The sequence below is a fragment of the Lepidochelys kempii genome, chromosome 5 (genome assembly GCF_965140285.1).
Source record: "Lepidochelys kempii isolate rLepKem1 chromosome 5, rLepKem1.hap1, whole genome shotgun sequence".
NCBI classification, from domain to species: domain Eukaryota; kingdom Metazoa; phylum Chordata; order Testudines; family Cheloniidae; genus Lepidochelys; species Lepidochelys kempii.
The window spans coordinates 102,873,584-102,894,125 of NC_136384.1; the positions used below are offsets into that span (position 1 = coordinate 102,873,584).

The window sequence follows — 20,542 nt, forward strand, 5'->3', positions numbered from 1 at the left end:
GATTCCACAAACTCCCTAGGCAATTTATTTCAGTGCTTAACCACCCTGGCAGTTAGGAAGTTTTCCCTAATGTCCAACCTAAACCTCCCTTGCTGCAATTTAAGCCCTTTGCTTCTTGTCCTACCCTCAGAGGTTAGAGAGAACAATGTTTCTCCTTCCTCCTTGTAACAACTTTGTACATACTTGAAAACTGTTATCATGTCTCCTCTCAATCTTCTCTTCTCCAGACTAACCAACCCAATTTTTTCAAGCTTCCCACATAGGTCATGTTTTCCAGACCTTTAATCATTTTTGTTGCTCTTCTCTGGGACTTTCTCCAATTTGTCCACATCTTTCCTGAAATGTGGCACCCAGAACTGGACACAATACTACAGCTGAGGCCTAATCAGTGCAAAGTAGAGTGGAAGAATTACTTCTCAGGCCTTGCTTACCATACTTCTGCTAATACAACCTAGAATGATGTTTGCTTTTTTTGCAACAGTGTTATACTCTTGATTCATATTTAGCTTCTGATTTACTATGACTCCCAGGTACGTTTCTGTAATACTCCTTCTGAGGCAGTCGTTTCCCATTTTGTATTTTGTATGTGTGCAACTGATTGTTCCTTCCTAAGTGGAGTACTTTGCATTTGTCCTTACTGAATTTCATCCTATTTACTTCAGACCATTTCTCCAGTTTGTCCAGATTATTTTGAATTTTAATCCTATCCTCCAGAGCACTTGCAACCCTTCCCAGATTGGTATCATCTGCAAACTTTACAAGTGTACTCTCTATGCCATTATCTAAATCACTGATGAAGATATTGAACAGAGCTGGACCCAGGACTGATCCCTGCGGGACCCCACTTGATATGCCCTTCAAACTTGCCTGTGAACCACTGATAAGTACTCTCTGGGAATGGTTTTCCAACCAGTTATGCACGCACCTTATAGTAGCTCCATCAAGTTTATATTTCCTTAGCTTGTTTATGAGAAGGTCATGAGAAACAGTATCAAAAGCCTTACTGAAGTCAAGATCTCCCACATCTACCACTTCCCCCCATCCATAAGACTTATTACACTGTCAAAGATAGCTATTACGTTGGTTTTATACTATTGGTTCTTGACAAATCCGTGAAGACTGTTACTTATCTTATTATCTTCTAAGTGTCTGCAAATTGATTACTTAATTATTTGCGCCATAATTTTTCCACGCACTGAAGTTAAACTGACTGGTCTGTAGTTCCCAGGTTGTCCTTATTCCACTTTTTATAGATGGGAAGTATATTTTCCCTTTTCCAGTCCTCTGGAATCTCACCTGTCTTTCATGATTTTTCGAAGATAATTGCTAATGGCTCAGCTATCTCCTCAGTCAGCTCCTTGAGTATTCTAGGATGTATTTAATTGGCCCTGGTGACTTGAAGAAATAACTTGTCTAAGTAATTTTTAACTTGTTATTTTCCTATTTTAGCCTCTGATCCTACCTCATTTTCACTGGCATTCATTAAGTGATATGTCCAACTGCTACTAAACTTTTTGGTGAAAACTGGAACAAAAAAGTCATTTAGCACTTCTGCCATTTCCACATTTTTCTGTTATTGTTCCCCCCCCGGCCAAATTAAGTAATGGACATACCCTGTCCTTGGTCTTTCTCTTGCTTCTAATGTATCCCTCCATCCCCCTCACAGTTTCCCAGTGACAGAGTAGAGTGGGTGGCCATATTGCCTCCCCGCAGCCTGGATTCAATCATATTGGAAACACTGGGGCACTTTAACTTTCTTTTTTAACTTTTTGGCAGCCCTTCTTACACATGCAGATACTGTAGGGGAAAGGCAGTCATCTTGATTAAGAACAACCTGTGCCTTCAGTGCTATTGACAATAAAGGGAGATGGCAGCCACTGACAATAGGGGCAAAAATTTATGATGAGAAAGCAGCAGAGGATCATAAAAAGCTAAAACCCTCATCCTGAATAGCAAAAAAAACCCTTGATAAAAATCACAAGATTTGGCAACACTAAGTTTCTTGCCTAGCAGCTTTCCTCCTGAGCTTCCAGTTTCTGCACTGGGGCCTGATCTAAAGTCTGTTGATACCAGTGGCCTTTGGATCAGGCCTTAGTGGCCCAGTTGCATTTCAAACTTGTATTTCAGCATAAAACCAATGCATTACTGGAATTTAAATGAAAATAAACTGATTTGCATATAAAATGTCCTGAGCTGAAAACCTACTAAAGTTTATAACTAGTCAGTAATTTCTTGTGTCAAAGAGCTCAACTGGGGGATTTATTCAAATCACCACAGTTACTTTAAAGGTTTGAGATTCAATATGGATAAAAGTACAAAAGTTTGGATGCTTATGCAAACCTCATCCAAACTTCCTGAGTCTATAAAACTTAGCTAGAAATTAATGAGATTTCTAATATTTCTTGATTTGAATAAGTCTAGAAATATTAATTCTCACAGTATATGGTCACTTTTGCTCCCTATAGGACCATGCAGAAATGAAAAATAAACAAAAAATCTAGTGAAAGATGCTGGAGTCAGAGGCCATCTATTTATCCACTAGTAAAGCACGTGTAGGGGAACTACTAGCTCTATTCTGTGTCACTAGCATCCTAAAACACCAGTTGCAAGCGAGGGGGGAGTTCAGTTTTCCATGCTTATTTGGTCCTTGATCTCTCTGCTGAGACTGACAAAGAGAGTGCTAAATTGTATCATTTATAGAGTGGACAACTGTTGACTAAGAACTGGACTGAGCTCATTAATTCTTTTGGCCTAGAAACTTCTGGTCCTTCCCAGCCTGTGCTGGATTTGAATCAGCAACCTAGAACGGAAAAGTTCAACAGCACATATAAGCCAGATATGTAAAATATCTCAGCAGCTCCCACTGAGACATTTTTGTGAGAACATGCTGAGGTCTTCTGGAACTCTGGCCCTGTCTGTCCCCAAGTCAGTAAGTCACCAATGAAAGATATTTTTTTTTTTTGGGGTGGAGGGGGGGGAGGAGGGGGGAATAACCAACCTTTTTCTTTCCTGAAAAAAGTTTTAAGTTTTTGTTCAGATGAATGAAGGTCCAGCACATCAAGTATTTTATTCAAACTTCTTCAGTACCCATCCCCTCCTCAAAGGGCAATAAAAGAGAATCAGAAGTACACAAACCTATGTTAGTAAAGTAATTATGATAGTTACACAAATGTAACTTTGAATTTTGACATTTCCCTCAACACTCAGATTGAAAGAAATTGAATAGACTACGTGGATTAAGGCATTAAAAATTAACATAATATGCAGTAAGGCAAAACAGTTCTTATATGAAAAAGGCCTGAGTTGTAGTCACTGTGAGAACCACAACTTTCAATTTCCTGACTTTTCTTTGTGTAAATCTCAATCATAACATTACACATCAAACACAAATGAGAAAAACGACATTAAAAGTACTATATAGTTCAATGACAGCCTTGGGAAAAACAAATTGAGAACAGGCATGTCTTACAGCAAAATGAAACTACTATATAGTGTGTACACACACACACACACTCACACATATAACAACCTTCATTCTCACTTAGCTGAGAGTCTAATTGAAAACCTCACTAGCAAGTCAAAGAGTTAGCTGAATCTTACAATGAGGAGTAGAACATTATTTAAAATAGCCACTTTATATTGTTCTCCTCCTCATTGTAAGATTCAGCTAACTCTTTGACTTGCCAATGAGGTTTTCGATTAGACTCTCAGCTAAGAGAGAATGAAGACTGTTGGGAGATGCAACAATATTCTAGCAAATAATGAAAAATAGGTGTTTTTGCAGTTATCTAGATATTTCATACTAAATGCTGAAATGTCATCCACTGCATGTTACAGATGATCTTGAACTTTGGAAAATATTGTCACTTTTAGTTTCTTAATATTTCAATATTTTCTTAAATTTGAACAGCTATAACCACTGCAAACCAACATCAGTCATTATTTGAGAGTGAAATTCCCAAACACTTAATTGAAACTATAAAAAAGGCTTGTTATGTAAACAATATATAAATGTTTATTGGTGGATTTATATTTACCTATAGGACAAGGGTTTATTATACTTTCTAACAAAATGCCACATTTAACCTAATTTATATACCTTTATTAAAAAAATTATAGATGAATAGTAAAGAGGGAAACATTCCCTTTCAGTTCTAAATCGAATTTAATGAACTTAAGGAGCCTAGAAGGAATGGGTGAATTGAACCTCTGGCAAGAGTCCAATTCCCATAGAGCAAACATATTCCTTATTGTGGTATGTCTTTTCATGGGCAAAATGAGACCTGCTAAAAAAAGACTTAAATATCAGATAGAGACATACCTTTCTAATATACTGTACATTGTTCTGTCCTTCTCAGGAGTAGTTTAGGAAGAAAAAGAGTGGATTTTAGAGAGTTTTTCACACATTAAAAATCCCAGAAGTATACATCAATCATACCTAACTTTAAATGTTCTGGGATCATTTCCTGTCTTTTTACTATACCTGTGTAGATGTCATGAACAGGCCCTGGCGATCGTCCCATGGTATTGTCTGCAGCATCATGTGGTGAAGGGGCTGGTTGGAGAGGCTGAATAGTGAGGCAATCGTTGAGGATGTCCTGGTCAAGCTCTGAGCTTGATCGCAACTGAAGCACAAGAGATAAGAAGGAAAAACCATCATCACAGGAAAATGATCACCAAGATATTGGGCAGTGATAATGAAGAAAGACTGAAGGGTTAGAAGAGGAAACTGAGAGAGAAAGATTCTTCTATATACAATCCTGATAAATGACTGTTCTGTTACAGCTGTGGTTCTCAAAATATGGGCCACAAAACATCCTGATGTCCCACAGAAGGAAATATTTTGAGAACCAAGGGAGGGGGACGGAGTGCGGGAACGGTGAGCAAAAGAAATCCAAGAAAGATGCTCTCTTCTTTGCACAGTGCTCCACAGAATTGAAATATTGGCTTGACTGCTGCACATTAGAGAAACTATCAAATGGGACCAACATTTCCTTTATGAGCAGGGAAGTGATGTGTACAGTATAAACATTTGTAAGACGTCTTAAAATAGTGATCTCAGCCTGTAGCTCTAAAGACACATGTAAGGTTTTGTTATCCTCATATACAGCTCATCTGGAGTTTATGGGCCTCATTCTCATTTACACTAAGACCACTTTGGCAATATAAAGTAGACATAAAGAGTTATAGTTGCAGAGCTGTAGCTGTAAAATGGCCCTAATGTAAATGAGAATGAGGCCCTATTGATCTAATTGGAGCATCTTTCACTTTGCCTGGTCTCATGAGAGGCCATACAGAGAGTGCTAAGTAAGTGGGCTATAGAAATCCAGGATCTAACCCAATTCCTCCAACAATCCAGTGGAGGAAGATAGGGAGAGAATAAGCAAGAGAGGAAAAGAGAAACATCCCTATTCCCACATTCAGGAATGGGGAACCAGGGAAAGAGGCAACAATGTTGAATAGAATTATGGAAAGCCACAAAATAGTCAGGTGATTGATGCTGATATTAATTTGTGAATTCATCATGTTGCACTACTACGTGATGACAGTGAGTAACTGACATAACATGAAGGTCAGGCAACATCAGGATTTCGTGCTGGGATTGATCTGTTGGTGGCTTCATGCAATGAATCTAGGGTTTCCCCAGCTCTTCAAGGATAAGCTTCATTGTTTCAAAGCCTTAAAAACACATTGAATCATTCCCCACTCTGTTAGACCAGCTTTAAGCTGCATGACTCTTACTTTACATTGGTATGACTTATTGACTTCACTGGATTTACAATGGTGTAAAACTGGGGTAATGGAGTGGAGAATCAGGCCCATATATTCAAAGCAGTGTGACTACATTAACTATAACAGAGACAAATAACATTGAAATAATAAATGAGGACTGTGATTAGTTAAAATAATTTGCTCAGCCCATGTATACTGTACATTATTTTTCTCTTTGAAACAAAAAAATTATGCAACAGTTGTGCTTAATATTCCTAAGGGTAAAAGATGTTTGAAAGGTATATTTGTATGTATGTATGTTTGTTTTTCGGGAGTTTATCTAAAGCCCAAAGCATAGAAAAATTCAAAGAAAAAATCAAGTTTAATATGAGTTCTGGAAATCAGTTCTTATTTATCTCCCATATTTACAATCTGCTCAAGGGCCCAGATGTTTTTTCTACTGTAGCCAGGGACTCCTGTCTGCTTTCTATTACTTACTGGTTCTTATGCCTTTACTGATACCAGCAGTAATATGGCCTTTTATGAAATTAAGTGCATGTGTACTCCTGGGGCCAAACATATTCACATTCTTTTTATCTATATTTTTCTTAACATAAGAAGCAGAAGTGGTGCTAATTTCTATCAAACCTGATTCATCATCATCATAATATAAAATTAAATAATAATACAACAAAGACAACCATCCTTTTTGAAGAAAGATTTCAAATAAATGTTTACACAGAGTGAAGATTTCCAGAGGTTCCTGTGTAAAATTGCTTGTCTGAAATTAATTGGTCCTTTTTACTTCATAGCATGGAACTGATCACCTTTTTCTTTAGGAAGCACAGGCAGGTACAATTAAGGGAAAAGTATGTTAACAGAACCGAGAGAAAAGTAGTTTGGGTATTTGCACATTAGATATGCGTGTTAAACAGAAATGTCAACCAAATATACACAAAGTACATGACACACATTTCTCTCTATTTTGCTTTGTTTGTGACATGTGTTTTCTATCTGGCACTGGGAATGATTCCCTCAGGACAATCAGTGCTAACACAAAATTTTCTGACCTGCCCAGCCATCAGGGATAATTCTCATAAAAAACTCTGGAAGAAAGCTGTGCTCTGGTTGTCTGTCTGCAGAGGGTTCTGAACCCATGTAATTATCTCCCAGAAAGACCACACTGCAATTCAGTACATTCAGCTCACATTTGGAAGGGTTTCTTCACAACTATGAGGACTAAAAACATTTATTTTTAAAATGAAAGCTTAGATTCTGGAGAAAGAGGTGGATTCTGCAGTCAGTTGCACAACTGCAAAACAAAAACTATAAAAAGGTCAGTCATGAGACATACTACACACCCTTGCAAGGGAATAATGGTGTTAGGCGCACCCTTTCTTCTCCATATAGCCTACACTGTGAGGGGTGAGTGGGAAAAGAGAAACAGCTGCCCCTGGTCTGCTATTTCCCTTCCTGCAAAGATGGTGCTAGGAAACCACTAAGAATGTCTGGGCAGCCTAGTCTCCACCCCACTAATGCATCAGGCAGTGCACCGGAACCATTGCAGAGGGGGGAAGTTATCTGTGCCAGTGAAAGGGCAAGCACAAACTATATACTCCCTGGAGAAAAAGAGATGGTGACTCTCGGCATCATAGTTTCAGCTGGTTAAAAAGATGTATTTTATTTCTTGCAAACATTTTTAAAAAATTAATCAGAAATTTCCATAGAAATTTTCAGGTTTTCACTGAAAGCCTGAAAACTAATTTTTTGGTTTACATTGTCAAAAACTAAAATTGGTTTTTGGAGTTATTTTTTCCTGATTAAGCCCCCCCCCCCCCAATTGTTGATAAAAACAAATTCTCTCATGAAAATTTCTGTTTTTTGTCAACCAGCCTGTTTTCATAGAAAAAAGTTAAGAAAAAATGCTGACCCGCTCTATGTTGACAATCTAATTTCCGCTTTGCTTCTGTGAGAGCATAGTTACATGTGCCCCTTACTCAGGCTGGGTTATAGGGATATCATCTGTTCTTAAAGTACTTTCTGAAATAACCAGACTTTGATTTGACTATGCAATGTGGCTCACTTCAAACTTGCAAATCAAATATACTGTATTCCTGGCTGTGACATAGTCCATCTCATATGAGCATCCAGCTAGTCACCAGTGCAATTTCGTTGTGACTTAAAACATGCCAATCATTCTACCCTTGAGCAGAGAGGCAAAGGTACTATCTGTAGCAAGTTACCTTGCCGAGTGATGGAATCAATGACAGACATTCTGAACACACTGAGCACAGAGGTTTCTGGTGTGCCATTTCTTGGCCTGAATTCATGGCTGGCCCAGGTGCAAGTAAACAACCCAGCTCCTGAGCTGCTGCACAACCTTCCTTCATGAAATATTTGTTCCAAATGATAGATTTTCATCTTTAATAATTAAATCACCCATAAGGGGGAGGGATAGCTCAGTGGTCTGAGCATTGGACTGCTAAACCCAGGGTTGTGAGTTCAATCCTTGAGGGGGCCATTTAGGGATCTGGGGAAAAAATTGGGGATTGGTCCCGCTTTCAGCAGGGGTTGGACTAGATGACCTCCTGAGGTCCCTTCCAACCTTGATATTCTATGATTCTATTCTATGATTCTAAGCCTTGACAAGCTCTGTCCTTAGAAACTTGAGCTGCTTCCATCACAATATGGGGATTTCTTTTAATATATAAAAACAAGGCACTGTTAACAGCGATTTACATTTGTTTTTTTCCCCATGACAGATCTGCTAATGTTTATAAGCTCTCAGAACAAGAGATGGAAATTCTACTCCCATCATTTTCTCATTTCAGGTATGATTGAATAATCACCCAAGATTAAGTGAGTCAAGTGGAAGTAATTAGGAGGGAATAAGGGCCAGATTCCTCAATTTTCAATTTCATTATATTTGAGTCTAAAAGCAGAGGCATTACGTTAGTTTGATGCATGACATATTTCCAAAGAAAACGACTAAGAATCAAAGACCTTTTGTTTTGCATTTCTCTAACCAATGTGTTTTATCTGGGTTGTGCGTGTTTCTGCATAACATTGGTAGGTTCTTCTTCTTGTTCAACAGGAATCAGATGCTACAAAAATGTGTGTTTATGAAGAGTCTTGGCCAAGAGAAAAGTAGTTTAAGATTTTTCAAATAGCATTAGTTTTTACCAAACCATTTAAAATAAGATCATAGTAACTTCAAAACCCTGCCTGGTATTCAATATTACTGTAGCATTTTAACATCAGTGCTTCTTCACAAAGACTGGGCCTCTCTCACCACAAAAAATTACCAGCTATATAATTTATATCCAAGAATTTTCAATCTAATTATTCCGAAAGCAACTTGTATGGGCTGTATGTACACTTGTGTGCATAACAGAAGATCTCCATACATAGGGTCAAGTACCAATAACAAATGTGTCCACTTGTCTTTGGTACTTGTCAGATCTACTGTGGCTGCTGTGTCTTAAATGGCAAAATAAAACTGAATATCAATTTTTTAACGGGGGGAATTCTTTACACTAAAATGTCATAGCATTATAAAACTATTTTTCTATGTATAGATATAAAGTGAGTTGCATAATTTATGAATCAATAACAATAACAGCCGCAGCTGACGAGGACTGAATAAGGCTTAGTGGTGGTCAAGTATGCCTATCACTGTCTGCCTGGAAGATGGTAGTGATGGAAGTAAAGCACGATCCTCTGTCTTTGCCTCCACACATTTTCTGAATTTGTCTAGGAGAGTATCCAGAAGTTAATATTTGCCTGCACTATTGCAGAGCCAAATTTAATCCCTGCTAGCCTAATGGCACTGATAGAGTACACCAATCTGACCACTGGAAAAATAAAAATTAAACATGAAGCCAAAGCTATGTAAGAGTGTTTATTCATGCTATATGTTTGTATGGTAGATCACATGCTGCTTATACAGAACAACTTCATCAAGGTCTAATGCTCCCATGCACAGGACTAAATCATGCTGACAGTGGAAATTCTGCAAGTTTGTACTTCCCAAGTTTTCTCCTTATTCCTTCACCCAGAAGTAACAGAGAGCTGGGAAACAATATAGAAGGAAGGGGTCTCTGTCCTGATGCTCTTCGCCTCTATTTAATCACCTGAAATCTGTGCAGCTTTAACAGATAAATACATGCTCTGTTTTAAACAGCTTTCATCATCTGTTGTAATTAAAACACTTGACCAGTAAATAGAATGGAAGTTAACAAATAAGACTGGTCTATCATCCACTGAGATTAGCATTCATTTCAATATAAAAATAAAATAAAAAAACACATTATATTTGCTACTCTCGCCCCATAACTCATACTGAAGAGCACAACAGGTAGAATGCTATGATAAAATATAATTCATTTTTGTGATCTTTCCTAAATCAAGAAAAAACATCCTAGATACTTCTTAAAGATAAATCTAAAAATTAAAAAAACATCTGGTACCTGTGCACTAAGTTATCATTGGCTACTAGAAGATTTTTTTTTTAAGGTAACAAAATACTTTGGCTTTGGAATAGCGGTGCAAGATAAGAAACATGGCTTTCTCAAAACTAAAGAATGTTGTGAAGGAGAAAGACTGAACTGAATTCTACTATTACTGTGTATATAAAACACTGCTTTCTTATAGATCAATATATTCAAAAACTGCCATTGAGCAACTCACATTCTTTCTTGTCAGAAAATGATATAGACGCAAGAACGCCATTTGAAGGAAGAAATTTCAGCTGGAACAGACCCTGTGCAACTTTCCAAAAATCAGAAAGTAACACTAACACTTTGCTTTTTGAGAAGTCAATTAGAAATCCAGTGAAATCTGTCTTAATTAACCATTTACTGGCTCAACCAAAATTGCTTGCTTAACAGCGGTTGTCATCTAATAAAGGTTGATCAGAATTCTACTACAGAGACTTGGGGATCCTTTGGGGTAGTCTTTTAAGACAGGAGGTTATCTATTAAGGTGGTCTCTTGTGTAACTTTCACTATATTATTGAAGCTCACATTTTCATAAAGGAAGATTCCTTTCCTCTACAGTCTAGTCATAGGCATGAAAACTAAGAGAGAAACACACACAGCTTCTTACAGAGCTAATGTCTGATAGTTAAACCCATTCATATTGCCACCATCTTATGTAAAACACTGCCTACAATATGTACGATCCCTCCCATTCAAGCTGCTTTTCTTTGCGATTCAGAAAGGTTCCTGGTCTTTGTTCATAGTGACCAGCAATCTAGCAGTGGAGCCCATGCCATTTTAAAAAATCATCTTATACTATTCTGTGCCAGATTGACTTGGAAATATATATAGCTCCTGTATGTTATTGTCTAACAGCTAGTTCCTCTCGATGAATGCAACCTGACAAAGAGCCCAGTTATGCTGAATAATTGCTCTCCTCCTTTGAAAAGAGATGTGCTTGGCAGATCTCTCTTTTCATCTGAGTGGAGTATCTTCTAAGTAGAGTAATGAACAAATGCTACATCCATCTGGGGCTCCATTGAGAGTGAACCCATCTTTTTTCCTTTGTTATCTGTGAAAAGTTGGTATGAAAATCTGTATACAAAATAAAGAATGTTCTTAGTAACAGAAACACAGACGGGGTCAAACCAAAACCCAGATCTAATCACTTCTAAACTTTGGGAAATTTCATGGCCAGATCCAAATTTTACAGTGTCCCCTCTTTCTAGATTAATCTGAACCAAAACCCGTGTATCCGAATCCTCACTCCCCAACTTTGGGAGGTTTGCACTAGGATCTAAATTTGATGTTTGGGCCAATTTCTAATAGTAAACAGTTGGAGTTGGACAAAACCTGGCAGTTTTGTTTAGGAGAGGGATCCCCTAAACCTTTTATAAATTTTGGGTTCATGGGTTTGTAACCCTGTGAAACATGTGGGTAATATATGTATTCATGGTAAGAATGATATATGTGTGTGTGTGTGTGTGTGTTTGGTGGTTATTGTGTTGCTGGCTAATATGTAACAAAGGGTTAAATCACTCATAGGTTGCTGTGGCCTTGAGGAATCCAAAGACTAGGTCACAATGGCTGTAGACAGAGCCGGATTGCTAGTACTCAAATGGACAGTAGAGGTGTTAGAGGTCTTTGAAGCTCACCTCCATTAATGTGGAATCAGGATCTGGCTGAATCCCAGGATGTGAGTGGGGACAGGAGAGGGGAGGGTTTTAGCTGGAGGCTTTGGGGGGAAGCGGGAAGTCTTTAACAAAGGACTTGGAAACTGTATTAAAAAGCAGCCTGATGAAGGGAGGCAGTCTGCAGAGAAACAGACTGTAACATGGCCCCTGATGCTGGGGCACCACAGATAAGTGGAGGGCCACTTAAACTTTCAAAGAATGGTTTCAAAGCTTAGCTAAGACAATAAGAATATAGGCTGCTGTTGTTTTAAGACTTTCATCTCTGTTTCTATGGATAAATAATGCTTTGCTTTGAACAAGTTGTTCTCTGTTACTGCACTTTCATATTGGTGATAAGGCTACGATTTAGTCATGGGTATTTTTTGTAAAAGTCATGGACAGGTCACAGGCAACATAGGCGCCAAGTTCTCCTGCTGCCGGTGGGTGCTCGCACCCCCCCCGGCCCCGCCCTGACTCCACCCCTGATCCTGACCCTCCCCCATTCCAACCACTTCCCCAAAGTCTCCACCCCAACTCCGCCCCCTCCCTGCCCCTATTGGACTCCTTCCCCAAATCCCCACCCCAGCCCCGCCTCTTCCCCGCCTCCTCCCCTGAGCGCGCCATGTTCCCGCTCCTCCCCCCTCCCTCCCACAGTTTGTTACACCATGAAACAGCTGTTTCACGGCAGCAAGCCTGGGAGGAGAAGCAGAGACGCCGCGCGTTTAGGGGAGGAGGCGAAAGCGGAGATGAGCTGGGGAAGGGCGGGTGGAGTGGGGAGCTTGGCTGCAAGTGGGTGCAGAGCACTCACCAATTTTTCCCCATGGGTGCTCCAGCCATGGAGCACCCATGGAGTCAGCACCTATGATGGGCAATATACAAAAATTCATGGCCCATGACCTATCCATGACCTACACTAAAAACACCTGTGATTAAATCGGGGGGGGGGGACACTGGGGGAATGTGGGGGGGCTGTTACTGGGGAGGGGGGAGCCAGCAGCACCAGATGCTGGGGGCCAGAGGACTGTGGCTGTTCCAGCTGGCTGGCTGGCTGGGGACTGCGGCTGCTCTGGCTGCTGGCCCAGGGACCGCTTCCAGGACCAGTGGAGCAGTGGTGTGTGTGGCTGTCCCCAGGGCCGCTCCAGCAGCAGCTAGTGTGGCTGTCCTGGGGGCCTCCCAAGTAAAGCCCCCTCACACTTCCTCCTGCAGAAGTCATGGAGGTTGTGGAAAGTAATGGAATCCATGACTTCTGCAACCTCTGTGACAGACACGGAGCCCTAGTCATAAGATCCCAGAGGGAAGCCTAAGCATGGGCCAGAAGCCAGTTGGACTTGGGATACAGCTGGTGAACAGGGCGGGGGGAGTGGTTTTACTTGGGGATCCAGTGTAAAAATGGGGTGAATCACAGAAGGGACCTCAGGAGGTCATCTAGTCCAACCCCCTGCTCAAAGCAGGACCAATCCCCAGTTTTTGCCCCAGATCCCTAAATGGCCCCCTCAAGGATTGAACTCACAACCCTGGGTTTAGCAGTCCAATGCTCAAACCACTGAGCTATCACTCCTCCCCACCCCCATAAATCAGGAGATTCCATCCTGAGAGAAGCACAGATATGGGCCTGTTGCTTCAAAATGTGTCCATAGAGAGACAGAGTGAGGGGTCAAAGGTACAGTTCACCCTTTAACCATAACACCCCCACCCACCCACACACATTCTGCTATGAGTTTCAGGTTCTAACAAACTCACATCTCAACCTACAACACAGCCAAACCCCCTGAGTCTTACTGAAACTGTAAATCAGTCTGGGGACTCTCAAACAGGGCCAGCTTTTCCCAAAATTTCACAAGCCTCAGTGAAGCTGTCCAAGTTTTGGTTTTCTAAGAAAAAACATTAAGCCTCAATGCTCCCTTTACTCAAATTGCTCTTGAAAACTCACTACTTCCACAAAGCCTAAAGTGAGTCGATTATATTCTTTATCTATAATTATCTTAATCATCCTTACTTTACATGCATGAAAAAAACCAGAAACCCAAAGATGTGCACATGCCTTGAGAAGGCTCAAAGCAGGTGAAAGTCAGTCTGTTATCGAAAAGTGCAATTCTAGTCTGAAAAGTGATTAAGTAAAATAGTACCTTTGCCCTCAACAGAGCTGCTCGATGTGTGCATTCAGTCAGGTCTGCTTTCTTTAAGGACAAAAATATATTTCATTTTTAACTCATGTTAGCCTGTATAGCCAACCCAATTAAGAAAGTGAGAGCTGAATTCTATTCTTCAATAGAATTGTTGACTTAGTTCCAATCAGTTACACTTGTGTGAAACCACTGAAGGCAAAAGGACTGCACAGCTAACACCAAGGACCTAATGTGGCCTGCAGAACCTTTATCACACATAGTCTGTGAGACTGTATATGGCACTAATACAGCAGTGATCATCAGGTTCTATAGCTTAAGGATACAGGATTTCAGTGGGAAGAGTTTGATATCTGCTTATATATTTTATACACACAGTTGCTGAACTATTTACTGACAAGTCTTTGCGACAGTGTCACAGGAATATGCATAAAAGTAGAAGGAAACAATCTCATAAAAATCCTGAAGGGAGAGGTGAGAGGCATGAATGAAAAGGGGCATAGTTTGATAACAAAAGTAGAATACAGGCATAACAAACATTGCTTCACTTGTCAAATAAGGGATATTTTGGTTGTGTTTTGATTCAGTTTCTTTTTGGTTTGTTTTCTGGCCCTGTGACAATATATTTATTTCTTCAAGTGTGATGCTAGCTCTTCCTCCTTGAACATGTACCACTACTCCATATCGCCAAAGCCTATAGCAGCACAAAGAAAACCTCAGACTGAAAGCAGTGATGGACAAATGTAGTAGAAAGCAGACTATCTGTAAATATTAATGGCACAGTGCTTTGCTAATCTCCTGATTATAACAACTGCAGCAACCCCAGTAGCAAGATGAAAAATGCAGGTTGCTTTATTGTTTCTGTTTCCTAGAGATCAGAAGAGTCCTCTATACACCACCATTAAAATACCACCCCCATCTTGGAGCCTTCTCAGTGGGCACACCAAGTACATTCCATGGTTTCTTAAGTCACAGCAACTGCTGCAATGATGTAACAACAACAACAACAAATGGGGGTGTCAGCCAGAGCCAGCCCTCTAATCACTTTCAAAGTATGTTTTGTTGTTTTTCATTGGCCAGGCTCAAAAGAACTGGTCACTCGTAGTCTCAAAAGTTTTACAACAAATTGTGTGATTAAATTCCTTAAACACTTCTGCCCATTACTAATCCTTTTCTCGCCAACGTCCCTTTCAGGAAAAATTGCTGCACTCCATGGTGCCTGATTTATATTTCATTTTGAGAACAGGAAGTAAAGGGATTAAAGTTGAGGATTAAAACACTTACTCTTTACCACATTTTTTGTGCAGAATAGTTTCTTAGTTGCCATGGGCACTGCTCACTGACCCTTACCCTCTGAATGCACTTCTGTTTGCATTAATGACATATTTTAAATGGACTCCATAGAAAACAAGTGGGGGAAAAATATCCTTAAATTCATCTGCTCTCACAGCATGGAAATAGATTCCTCCCCCCTCACCCCTTTACTCAATTCTCTCCCTGTTGCAGTATTAACAGTGAAATCTGAACTAAGAGTTTGAACAAGAGCAACTTAAAACTGAAAGACAGACTCAGAATTATACAGGGCTGGTACTTTAGGAGCTGGAGAAAAGCTGTTTGCCCTGCTTCTGAACACCCGCCTTGTTGTGAACAGTTTCTCCAGATACATTTAGGCTAATAATCTACAACATTGCTGTTTGCTGTCACTAACACAACACACTAATAACTGCTGAATATCAATAGAATAAAGTTTCAGCCCTTCATGGCTCCTGCTTTTGTTGGCAATCATTCCGAGTGACAGAGAGAGGGAAAAAAAGAATGAGTTTATTTGCTGCATTTGTAAGGCATTCAGCAAAAAGGCACTAACATTGTTTCCACAGGCAAACAGATCCTTTTAAAATACTGGGGAAAGGATTAAAAAGACTAAGGCAAGAGAATGAAAAAACTAACTGAAGACAATTCTGTAGATTCCAAAGATTTCAGCAAAAGAAAAACCCTGGACACCGTGCTCTATCTGTGCTCTCCACTAAACCCAAACACTGGCATGAAACTCCATTTACTCAAAAAGAAAAGGAGTACTTGTGGCACCTTAGAGACTAACCAATTTATTAGAGCATAAGCTTTCGTGAGCTAGAGACAAACACCTACAAGATCTCTGTCAAGCTTTCTTACAACTACAATACCCACCTGCAGAAGTAAAGAAACAGATTGATAGAGCCAGAAGAGTTCCCAGAAGTTACCTACTACAGGACAGGCCTAACAAAGAAAATAACAGAACGCCACTAGCCGTCACCTTCAGCCCCCAACTAAAACCCCTCCAACGCATTATTAAGGATCTACAACCTATCCTAAAGGATGACCCAACACTCTCACAAATCTTGGGAGACAGGCCAGTCCTTGCCTACAGACAGCCCCGCAACCTGAAGCAAATACTCACCAACAACCACATACCACACAACAGAACCACTAACCCAGGAACTTATCCTTGCAACAAAGCCCGTTGCCAATTGTGCCCACATATCTATTCAGGGGACACCATCACAGGGCCTAATAACATCAGCCACACTATCAGAGGCTCGTTCACCTGCACATCCACCAATGTGATATATGCCATCATGTGCCAGCAATGCCCCTCTGCCATATACATTGGTCAAACTGGACAGTCTCTACGTAAAAGAATAAATGGACACAAATCAGATGTCAAGAATTATAACATTCATAAACCAGTCGGAGAACACTTCAATCTCTCTGGTCACGCAATCACAGACATGAAGGTCGCTATCTTAAAACAAAAAAACTTCAAATCCAGACTCCAGCGAGAAACTGCTGAATTGGAATTCATTTGCAAATTGGATACTATTAATTTAGGCTTAAATAGAGACTGGGAGTGGCTAAGTCATTATGCAAGGTAGCCTGTTTCCTCTTGTTTTTTCCTAACCCCTCCCCCAGATGTTCTGGTTTAACATGGATTTAAACTTGAAGAGTGGTCAGTTTGGATGAGCTATTACCAGCAGGAGAGTGAGTTTGTGTGTGTATGGGGGTGGGGGGGATGTGAGAAAACCTGGATTTGTGCAGGAAATAGCCCAACTTGATTGTCATGCACATTGTGTAAAGAGTTGTCACTTTGGATGGGCTATCACCAGCAGGAGAGTGAATTTGTGTGGGGGGGTGGAGGGTGAGAAAACCTGGATTTGTGCTGGAAATGGCCCACCTGATGATCACTTTAGATAAGCTATTACCAGCAGGACAGTGGGGTGGGAGGAGGTATTGGTTCATATTCTCTGTGTATATATAAAGCCTGCTGCAGTTTCCACGATATGCATCTGAGGAAGTGAGCTGTAGCTCACGAAAGCTTATGCTCTAATAAATTGGTTAGTCTCTAAGGTGCCACAAGTACTCCTTTTCTTTTTGCGAATACAGACTAACACGGCTGTTACTCTGAAACCTGTCATTTACTCAAAGTCTATGCAAACAAACAGGTAACTTCAGCCATACTGGGGTGAAATCAACATATACTCATAAAAGTTAAACAGAGAACTTGGTCCTATTGTAAAACAGTGTAAACAATGAACAATCAAGATGACATTACACAGCATTATATGCTGCCCATATTTATAAAACTGGATCTATATTATTTGTGGGAGAAGGATGTATTTGTCAAAGCATCCCATAGCAGACAATAAAAGTAAACTATCTGTCAAGCCTTTTTAGATGTTATTAATTACAGACTGGAACTCAGGCTGCAGGGGATGCTACAAACCCTTGGCGTGAAGCGGTTTCCATTATATACAGGGATTACAGCTTGGTTCAATGGCTCTCAGCATTCCCACTATAAAAATTGTTCCAGTGCTCCATTACAGGCTAATGTAGAACTATCATTGCCTGAGAAAATATTGCTCAGAAAAGGAGTGTCTTTTGGCTCCCCTTTTCCCTTTTTTTATTCTACCTATTTTGCTTGTTTTTTCATATTTTAGGACAGACAGCCTTATATATTTGAGTAAGTCAGACATAAAGGGGAAAAAAGGCAACCTGCTAGGGGATACAGAGCTTATCAGGATGGCCAAGGTCCAGAGGCATAACAGTGATCCAGATTCCTCCCTGACGGTGAAATTGACCTATGGTGCACAAATTAGGCACTGCATCACTTATATCATTTGTACTAGGAATGCATTGTGGGGGAAGAGGTTTGGCTGTGGGATGATGTAGCTGGGAAGTGCCTCTTTGCAAAATCTAGGGGCTACAGAAGGGGTCTCTTTACCCAATGCCAGCACAGACTAGCAAGGAGGGCAATGGTTGGAATAAGCCAGGGAGTGGCCACATAATTCTTGTTGATGCAACTCTTATGGCCCCAACACATAAGGATTGTGGAAGGGTTGTGGCTACTATTTCAGCCCACATGAATAGCAGACACAGGTAGGTTGCAATGCAGCCCCTGTGTCTTGATCTCAGGGTTGGAAGGGTGGATTTCACCTCTTCTGCCCTTCACCTGCATAGAGCCTAGATACTTGGAGTTTATACAGGGTTTTAGCCAAAGTGAATTGCCTCAAATCCTAGTGACAGTGGGCCAAATTCAGAAGTGATGTGAATGGCAGTATAAGTAAGAAATCGCCTTTCACTCACTGAGGCTATGTACACCTGCTTTACTGATCTGTAAGGAAGACTGAATTGGGGTAATTTATTCAACAAGGAACTGGAAGATCATGTAGAAAGGTGTGAGTCAGTAGCTCCTACCCCACTTTAACTTAAACATTCCTACCCCATGCAACCCAGGGGAATTACACATGTATAGAAACAGTGTAAGTGAGAGGGGAACAGGGCCCCAAACCTCTGTAGACTCAACATTTCCCTTCCAGATATTCTGCGTCACACAAGTCCACCTTTGCTACCTCTGTTCTTCATGGTCATCTGCAGTATTTATCTAAACATTCTAGGCTTCCTGCAGATCTGAAGGAAGTTGTCTTTTCTGATTATACAATTATCAGCCATATTGAAAAATGCTATTGATCCCTGAGCCACTACATTTCAGTCTTGTTTATCTTCTTCCTGTTTGTTCTCAGGCTCCCTTATAACAGTGTTTATATCTCAGAGCATTAGTTTCACGAAGAACACACTCTCAATAACCTGGAGATTTAAAAAAACCCACTTAATTCAGATTTACCAATGTCAGGCTAAGCTTGTTTACTCCTCAATAAAAATCAAGGTAGAAGCTTAGAGGAGACAAGGACACTATGTACACAACTAGAATAAATAAAAAAATGGAAAACATTTAATGAAAAACTTTGAAGTCATATTTATTCTGAAGATTTTGAAAAGGAACAGTTTTTCATGTTTGTGACATTTTTATCGTAGATTTTCATTGTAAATATTTGATTTTGAAAATTTTCATTTTCAAAGTTTTTAATTTTTCATTTCCCGCCATGTTTTTCAGTTTTCTTGTTCTTCCTCCCTTTGTTACAATTTGCCACTGAAAAAAACAGTAAACCAAGAAAGACTAAATTTTTCATTTCCCAGGTTTGTTAAAAATATTGAAAAAATTTAAAAGCTAAAATTTTAAGATGGAAATGCCTACTTTTGAAAAAGGCCATTCTTTCAATGACAAAAAATTTCATTTGAAAAATTTCCAACCAATGCTAGCCCGAGATACCATTCAAACAACTAAAATGCATCTTTGAGAGAGTCAGGACAGGAAACCCTGCATTGAGTCCAGCCAAAACTTCCTCCTTCCGGTTTTTTTAAACGCCAGAAAACAGGCTGAACGACTGCTCTTCTCCCTCCCCAACTCATTTACTTCCACAATTTGACAGAGCCAATCAGAGAAACTCAGAAAGCCTCTTCATGGACTTCATAGAAACAACAGTGTCTGAAGTGTTTTTTCCCCTGGGCTGTTTGGTTTATGAGCTCACCGAGAGCAGCTGTGCAAAGCCCCCAGTTTTCATGTTGCCAATTTTGGTACCAAAAAGGGAGAATTTTCAGGAAAAACTGAACCATGTTTGTAGCAAACTTGGCGAATGTTTGTATAGTCAGTCCTTCCCCAGATCCAACTCCTGTGACAAATAAGATGTTCTACCTCCCTAGCATCCTAATAGTGACATTTGGGAGACCTCTGACTCTTTGGTGAAATAGAAAGTCAGGTGTTTTGCAACATCCATAAGGCTAATATACAAATCCAATAAACTAACTGCAACTAACTTCTAAAAACATTTGAACAATTTTTTGAAGTGTCATGTCAGATGCTGACTGTATGGAGTCAGTGGAGAAGCAATAAACAGCCTTAAAATGGAGAAAGAAGAGATAGTAAACACATAGCACAATTGTTGGGGAAGAGGGCTATGATAGACACAAGAATGTATAAATAAATAAATAAATAAATAAATAAATAGCTGCACAACGATATCATTGTTTCATTGAAGTTCACATTCCGCACTAGTGACACTGTTAGGGTGACCAGATGTCCCGATTTTATAGGCACAGTCCCAATTTTTGGGTCTTTCTCTCACATAGGCACCTATTACCCCCCACCTCCTGTCCCGAATTTTGACACTTGCTATCTGGTCAGCCT

The 20,542-nt window shown here is 40.0% G+C and overlaps 1 protein-coding gene across 1 annotated transcript in view; it reads right to left on the bottom strand.

Annotated features, from left to right (window-relative positions):
- GLIS3 (GLIS family zinc finger 3) overlaps positions 1 to 20,542 on the bottom strand; it is a 267,685-nt gene that overhangs the window by 56,839 nt on the left and 190,304 nt on the right. The window contains exon 7 of the mRNA XM_073345244.1: positions 4,484 to 4,625. Coding sequence (XP_073201345.1) covers positions 4,484 to 4,625 — 142 coding nt within the window. The remainder of the gene's footprint in view (positions 1 to 4,483; positions 4,626 to 20,542) is intronic.